Consider the following 8,468-nt stretch of genomic DNA (forward strand, 5'->3'; position numbering starts at 1 on the left):
CTAAACGTCGGGGTAGATTTTATTGTTTGTTTGTTGATTTCCGTAAAGCGTTCGATTCGATTAACCGAAATCTCTTGTGGTATTCATTAATGAAAAATGGAATACATGGTCGTTTATTGGTGGTTTTGAAGGATCTATACTCTAAGATTCAGTGTGCTGTCAGGACATCAAATAACTCTCTTTTAGATTATTTCGAATCATTGAGTGGTGTAAGACAGGGCTGCGTGTTGAGTCCTTTTCTGTTCACGATGTTTATCCATGAATTACAGTCAATGATAGAAAGTAGTGATATGCGAGGGATTTTTATTGGAGAGGAGTTTATGGACATATTACTTTTACTATATGCAGATGATTTGTGTATTTTTGATGACACAGTAATAGGTCTGCAAAGAAAAATTGATATTTTATCCAATTTTTGTAAAAAGTGGGGACTTGAAATTAACATGTCTAAAACCGAAATTTTGGTTTTCAGAAGAGGTGGTACTTTAAGGTATGATGAACGATGGTTTTTGAATGATAAACGTATAAATGTTAGTACTTACTATAGTTATCTGGGTGTTCTGTTTTCAAATAGATTGTCTTGGACTAAATGCATTGATACTCTCAAGATAAAAGCCAATAAGGCTTTGTTTGCCATTAAACAATTGCAATTTCACTTTGTAAATATGCCTGTTAATAATATTTTATTTAAATTGTTTAATATTAAGATAAAGCCCATTCTTCTTTATGGTGCTGAGATCTGCGGCTGCAAAGGTAGTCAAATTGTCGAAACTTTTCATACTAAGTTTTGTAAATTTGTTTTAGGAGTTGGTAAATATGTATCAAGTACGGCAATATTAGCTGAATGTGGAAGAAATGGTTTGCATGTGGATTATCATATGAAGTGTGTTAAATACTGGTGTAAACTGATTAGAATGAATGATGAAAGATATCCCCGACAGTGTTATTTGTTAATGAAGAAGCTGGATGAATGTGGTAGAATTACTTGGGCAACTCATGTTAAATATTTACTCGACATATATGGATTTGGTAATGTGTGGTTCGAACAGAATATTGGTGATGTTAAGTGTTTCTTGCAGCTGTTTAGACAACGTTTGTTGGATTGCAACAAACAGAGTATACAGATCAAAATTTATGAGTCTCGTAAATTAAGGTATTATTCACACGTCAAGATATTATTGGATATGGAATATTATGTTACAGCTTTCAGAAATAGAGACCATAGACGTATGATGTGCCTGTTGCGATTAAGTGAATTGCCTATACGGAGTAATCTGGGCAGAAGAGAGGATATTGATTCTTCACAACGCTTTTGTCGGCTGTGTAACAATGGTTGTATTGAGGACGAAGTCCATTTTGTGTTTGTCTGCCCGTTTTACGCAACATTAAGACAAAAGTATATTCCTGTAAGATTCTATAACAATCCATGTATTAAGACTTTTAGTAATCTCTTAAATAGCAAAAATGACTGTATACTCAGAAATGTAGCTAAGTATGTGAAGGAAGCCCTATTATTACGTACCGAGTCCTAATATTATACCCTTAAGATTGTTTGCAATGTAAATTGTCTCAATTGTATATTACTATATATACCTGAAATGTACATGGGCCTATGGCCTCCCATACATGAATAAACACACAATTCGCAATTCACTCAAGGTGTGGCTCTATTTCCATCTGAGTATACATTTTCTAGATTGATGTGATGGAAGACAGTTATGATTAAAACAATATTATGTTACATGAAATACATTAAGAGAATGGTCAACATGTCGTGGCTTCTATGATCAACAACAATATAACGTTTTTGAGTACCTATTGCTTATGTTGAGAAATACTGAAAAAATGTAGTTAAAACGTTGTGGTACACTTGTTGCATTGAATACTCGATCATCTTGTAGAATGGACAATGCGGAACATGGCTTTTAATTACAGATTAAACCTTTTGTCCACCTCGCAATTAGATGATCCTGGAATCTTCTATGCTTTTGGGGTGATTGCCAGCACACTGTCATTGTCGTTCGAGCTTTTGTCTTTTAAGTGTGTTTGGCCAGTAAAGTCATTCCTTACTTTCTTCCCAACCCAATGCATTCATTCGACACAAATTTCAGATTCATCTGCCTCTTAAAACAAACCAACAGAGTTACGATATTCAATCGTAATTAATAATGACATATTTGGCTAAACATCCCCTTGTGTCAGGGACGGCTGCAAAGCTAGTATTGAGATTGATCCGAATCTCCAACTTTCTCTCCACCATTTACGCTACATCCTTCTCAACATCACGACCCTCCTAATCTTCAGCCTTCACATTCTCTACATCACTAGCTTCATCTTCAGCCTTCACCGTCTCTCCTTCACTAGCCCCCTCATGTTCTGGTATTATCTCTCCATCACTATCCCCCTCATCTTCAGGCTTCACCGTCTCTCCTTCACTAGCCCCCCTCATGTTCTGCCATTATCTCTCCATGATTACCCCCTTAGCGCCAGCTTACATCTTCTCTCCATCACAAGCCACCTCATCTTTAGCGTTTATCATTCATCACCAGCCTCCTCATCTGCAGCCTTCACATCTCACCACCATTAGCCTCATCTTATCCTTCACCTTTGCTCCATCACTAGCGCCTCATTGCCAGCCTTTATCTCTCCATCACTAGCCCCTCATTATCAGCCTACATCTTCTCTCCATCACTAGCAACCTCATCTTCTGCGTTGACCATTCATCATCAGCCTCCTCATCTACAGCCTTCACATCTCACCACCATTAGCCTTATCTTATCCTTCACCTTTGCTCCATCACTAGCGCCTCATTGCCAGCCTTTATCTATCCATCACTAGCCCCTCATTATCAGCCTACATCTTCTCTCCATCACAAGCCACCTCATCTTCTGCGTTTACCATTCATCATCAGCCTCCTCATCTACAGCCTTCACATCTCACCACCATTAGCCTTATCTTATCCTTCACCTTTGCTCCATCACTAGCGCCTCATTGCCAGCCTTTATCTCTCCATCACAAGCTCCTTCATTGTCAGCCTTCATCTTCTCTCCATCAGTAGCCTACTCATATTCACCTTCCACTTTCGCTGTCCATTTTTATGAACATTTCTGACACATACATGTTGGAGATGATGAATCACAAAACATGTCATGGATACAAGTTTGCTGTGAGTCCGCTTTGATTACAGTAGTAGAAACAATAAATTTAGAGTTTTCACATTACTTTATGTGAGCAGGAACTGAGATCACTTGGGTTTGGAATAATTGCCCAACAGGACGTAACCTGGTGAAGGTGGTGAATCTTTTTCCTTAAACTGCCCCTATTCGTGTATGTTTTAGTAGACCTCTTTTCCCAGTTTTCGTTAGGACATGTTCTCTCCTCATCACCCAGGTAAAAATATCTACATGTACGTTCGGGATCTTTGTCGCGATTCTGTCCAAACTTTCTCTGCATTAGTCATTGCCATAGTTACCTGCAAATGTAGTTTGCATTGTTTGCAAAAGGACAGTTTGCATTGTACAGTGGATAATTGATTATTCCAAGGTTGTTATTCGTGTTACAGGTAAGTCACAAACATCAAGGACATGGTTATATATTATTTCTATTCAGGAATCATATAAATTTGATTCAAGTTACACGCTGAAACTCCTAAATGAATTTCTTTTATATGTTAACAACAAAAATATCCCATAAATGAAAATACTTACAAAAATGCTTTCTTTACCCATTTAAAACGCACCAAGAGCACATATCATGACACAATAATTAAAAATATATATATACATGTATATTGTAAATTCTTCAAAGATTTTTGACAAAAAGTGACATCTTTTGATCGTGAAAACTTTAAAAAGACACAAGACATGCCAGAGGATGACAGCGAACTTCAGGCACATCATTTGCTGTCAAGGAACGGACAAACTTCTGAAGAGTCCGATTCGGGTCTGGGATGGGTTATTGTTTTCGCGTCCTTCTTTAGCCACGCCATGTTCTTAGGTATAAATCTATCATTTGGTGTGATATACGTATTTCTTTTGGAATACTTCGACATGAATCGCGGAGACACAGCTTGGATTGGCTCAATTCCAACGGGTCTCCTCAGTATGGTAGGTAAGTGTTATGACATGTGATTGAACACCTGGACTTTTCTCTACTTAGGAATTCGTGTTTTGATACGTAGCTATTAAACAAGGTATAGGATACGGTATATGGTAAGACATTGGTCTTACTTTGGTTTAATGAAAATAAAAATATTCAAACTAACTGAAATGTGGGACCCCAAAATAAACTAATGGTATCCTGGAAAGGTTTAATTTTACACAGATTGTCACTATCAAGACGTCACTTCGCTCATTGTGACGCAAATTATATGACATCACAGTCGGATATTAAACGATCATAATTTCAAGCTCACCATTATCCCGGAAACTTCAAATACACACTCCGAATTCTGATGTGTAACTTTCCCCGTATTGGGTCCGTGAAGATCCGGGGTAGAGTAGGTCTTCAGCAACCCATGCTTGCCGCAAAAGGCGACTGTGCTTGTCGTAAGAGGCGACTAACGGGATTGTGGGGTCAGGCTCGCTGACTTGGTTGATGCATGTCACCGTATCCCAATTGCGTGGATCGATGCTCACGTTGTCACTGGCTTGTCTGGTCCAGACTGCGGCGTTAAACAACAAACAAACAAATAAACAAACAAACAAACTTGCCCTTAATGAAAATTATTGGGATATTTGTTCCGAAAATGAGATGCCTTGTCATGGCAAAAGATTGTTATTGTTGTGACATCTGTAAACACAAATGTTTCAAGTTATTTGGTAAGCATTTCCCTTATCATTGGACGCTAAGTTCATGACTAACGTGTACATGTATCGGTTTACATATTTTACAATAATTGCTCTTTTTTCTCAGCCCCAGTGGCAGGGATCCTCACGGACAAATACGACTGTCGTGCTGTTACGATAAGTGGAGCTGTCATTGCTTCTTCAGGATTTGTGATCAGCTCGTTTGCAACAAGTATTAACTACCTCTATATCAGTTATGGAGTTTTAGTAGGTGAGCTTCAAAGAATAAGATTCAATGAGGGTCAAGTTGTATTAAAACACGTCACAATCAGGTCAAAATGAGGAGTTTCGTAGAGCCTTATTTGATGGTTGTTTTAAATGGTTACATGAATTTACATCTCGTTTAGGAATTGGTCTGGGTCTGATGTTCTTACCATCCAAGGTGATAGTAAACCAGTACATGAAGAAACATCGAGCTCTGGCTAATGGTATATGTTCCTCGGGATCAGGCGCTGGAACAATGACCTTCTCAGCAATGTTCCAAGCACTCAGAACCGCCTACGGCTTAAGCGGCATGTTTCTCATCTCTGGAGCGGTTGTGTTAAATGCAGCAGTTTGTGGATATTTGTATCGTCCCAAGAAACAAAGACAGAAAGCCTTATCTCCTGCACCTGAAGGTAGGGATGGGTTACATGTAACGGGAGTTTTATGTTAATAATACGTGTATATGTAATTACTAGCCTATCTTTTCACATGACAAACGGGCATAATAAGTTGTCCATTTGCATCTTAAAGCACTGAGGATCGTATACATAATACGAAGGGATATAATAACGTTTTGAGGCTGGCATTTGCCTGTGTTTGATGAGACGTATTTCACATTTAGGCGTGATTCAGTTCAGTGATTTGCTGATAATAAATCTACGACTTTAAGCTACCCTAAGCTACCTTAGAGGTACCTCTTTAACATTGAAATGGAAAAACTGAGTATTGATCATTCTTCAAATATACTTAGAGGATCTATCACCAAACTAGTCGGGTAGCTTAGTGGTTAAAGTCACGCCGAAGACCCGGGTTCGATTCCCGACGTGGGTACAATGTGTGAAGCCAATTTCTGGTGTAACCTGACGTGATATTACTGTAATATTGTTATAACTGCGTAAAACCATACTCACTCACTATCACCAAACTATGTTGATGGACGATGCAATTTAATTATGGGGAGGCAGGTCCATCAAGTGCCACCCAAAAAAGACGTTCAATGATAGAATTTTAGCATGGGCCACATACCACCTGGAGCATAAAAGAAAACGTTGATGGAGTACACAATCTGGCGCTGAAATGGCACATTAAGAGAAGTCACCTTGGTTATTGTTGTTATTATTAATACAGCAACATGAAACATAGGTTGATGGCATTATGAAACAACAGAGGAAGACAGCAACAATTACCACACCAACGACTCAGTTTGTATCATTTTAACAATACTTATTTAAAAATAACCCTGTCTTTCAGGTGCTTCTGAACTACAAAGTAAAGACAAAGTATGCTGCAAGATTAGTCCGATCCAGGGATACACACACCTGCTCCACAATATCCAGTACTGTCTGTTCATATTTGGCAATGCCCTATCTACAGTTGGCATTTTCGTTCCTTTCGCACATCTTCCAAGGCGAGCACGTGACTTACAAGTTCCTGGACACCAGGTGGCTTGGTTGTTGCCTATGATTGGTTTTGCCAGTGTAGCAGGACGACTGTTCTTCGGTTGGATTGGGGATTTCAGTTGTGTCAATATCAAGGTTTTATGGGCGTGGTCTAATATACTGTGTGGATTCTGTGTGATTGTGTGTCCTTTCTTGACATCATTTCCATTGCTAATGGGATTCGCTGCGATATTTGGTCCTTTATCAGGTAAGTTGTTAAAACGTCTTGGAATATCATATTCCTTAACTCACATTCAGTTTCATCGGTATGTATCAATATCTTGCAATCTAAACGTTTTTTGCTTTATCAAGTACCAATGTAATTTATATACATGCACATTCGGATGGAGCGAATCCAGAATGTTTTCAGACTGATAACAGTACTAGTAAGGATCAGTATAATGAATGCAATATTATTTCAACTGACTGCAGCCAGTTCATGTATGTTTTTTTGTATTCTGGGGCAGATTCGGGGTAGAATTGATTCTTGGGGACATTTGCATGTCATAAGAGGCAACTATGACCCCATGACTTGACGTGTCATCGTGCGCTGATGGCATTGAACGTGCTTTCAGGCACTTTTTGCATGTTATTCTTTCAACTTGTTTAACGTTGTTCTCTTTCCATGAAACAGTAACACAGCATTCAACATCTTGTTCCATAACAGGCATTTGGACGGGGTTAAAGACAGTTGCTCTGGTAGATGTGGTGGGTCTTGAAAACCTGGGCAAAGCCCTGGGTCTGATGTTGTTTCTACAAGGATTGGCTGGCTTCATTAGTTCCCCGCTAGCAGGTAGTTGTGTATTGTGAATATGCTTTTTTAAAAACAGAACTTTGAGCACAAGAAAAAAATGTGGCCCAAAATAAATATAGATGCACTCAAGCTATTTACGCTGAGAGGAATTTGCAATTGGTGTTTGCTCTAACTATTCTAGGAGTGGAAACGAGAAACGCTGATGAGTTAACTATATAGTTTCCTTTCAGAATGTTGAAATATTTATACATGTAGTTTGCTATTCGTGTGGAAAGTGTATTGGAATAATTTCATGGATGAACTTTAACTGGTATGTTTGTGTTACTTCGGAATGTAAGACACACCACATAATATTTAAATCATGCTATTTTCTCCAGGCTGGTTGTACGATGTCACGGGGACATACGCAGCGTCCTTCTACACAGCCGGGGCTTTGTCTATATGCGGTGGTATTATGGTTTTATCGCAAATGAAACTTCGAAGTGTGGGCGAAGGAAGGCTATTCATATTATGTAAACTGGGTAGATAGAGTAAACTGGGTGTGGTCCCTGAACTGATGTGTAACACAACAGATGAAAGAAACTTGCAGCGATCCCTGAACTGATGTGTTACACAACAGGTGGAAGAAGCTTGAAGTGATCCCTAAACTGATGTGTTACACACCAGATAGAAGAAGCTTGGAGTGATCCCTGAACTGATGTGTTACACACCAGATAGAAGAAGCTTGAAGTGATCCCTGAACTGATGTGTTACACAACAGACAGAAGAAGCTTGGAGTGATCCCTGAACTGATGTGTTACACACCAGATAGAAGAAGCTTGAAGTGATCCCTGAACTGATGTGTTACACAACAGACAGAAGAAGCTTGGAGTGATCCCTGAACTGATGTGTTACACACCAGATAGAAGAAGCTTGAAGTGATCCCTGAACTGATGTGTTACACACCAGATAGAAGAAGCTTGAAGTGATCCCTGAACTGATGTGTTACACACCAGATAGAAGAAACTTGAAGTGATCCCTGAACTCATGTTACACACCAGATAGAAGAAGCTTGAAGTGATCCCTGAACTGATGTGTTACACACCAGATGGAAGAAGCTTGAAGTGATCCCTGAACTGATGTGTTACACATCAGGTAAAGTACACAAGGTTCTTCCCTGAACAGATGTTTTAAACACCAGATGGAGGAGGATGGATGTGGCGCGTTATCCCATAAATTATGCGT

The 8,468-nt window shown here is 39.1% G+C and overlaps 2 protein-coding genes across 2 annotated transcripts; both read left to right on the top strand.

Annotated features, from left to right (window-relative positions):
- Positions 1 to 237: 237 nt before the first annotated feature.
- Positions 238 to 1,532, top strand: LOC139475931 (uncharacterized). The gene has a single exon (XM_071259143.1). It carries the CDS (start codon positions 249 to 251, stop codon positions 1,530 to 1,532), a length of 1,284 nt encoding a protein of 427 aa, XP_071115244.1. The 5' UTR covers positions 238 to 248.
- A 1,612-nt stretch (positions 1,533 to 3,144) lies between these two features.
- LOC139475436 (monocarboxylate transporter 13-like) lies at positions 3,145 to 8,125 on the top strand. Its single transcript, XM_071258650.1, has 8 exons — positions 3,145 to 3,166; positions 3,823 to 4,110; positions 4,915 to 5,058; positions 5,195 to 5,464; positions 6,303 to 6,698; positions 7,158 to 7,283; positions 7,622 to 7,728; positions 8,099 to 8,125. The coding sequence occupies exons 1-8, from the start codon at positions 3,145 to 3,147 to the stop codon at positions 8,123 to 8,125; spliced, it is 1,380 nt and encodes a 459-aa protein (XP_071114751.1).
- Positions 8,126 to 8,468: the final 343 nt, after the last annotated feature.

Source organism: Haliotis cracherodii, unplaced genomic scaffold (assembly GCF_022045235.1).
Source record: "Haliotis cracherodii isolate W230 unplaced genomic scaffold, xgHalCrac1.p SCAF_3, whole genome shotgun sequence".
Taxonomy (NCBI): domain Eukaryota; kingdom Metazoa; phylum Mollusca; class Gastropoda; order Lepetellida; family Haliotidae; genus Haliotis; species Haliotis cracherodii.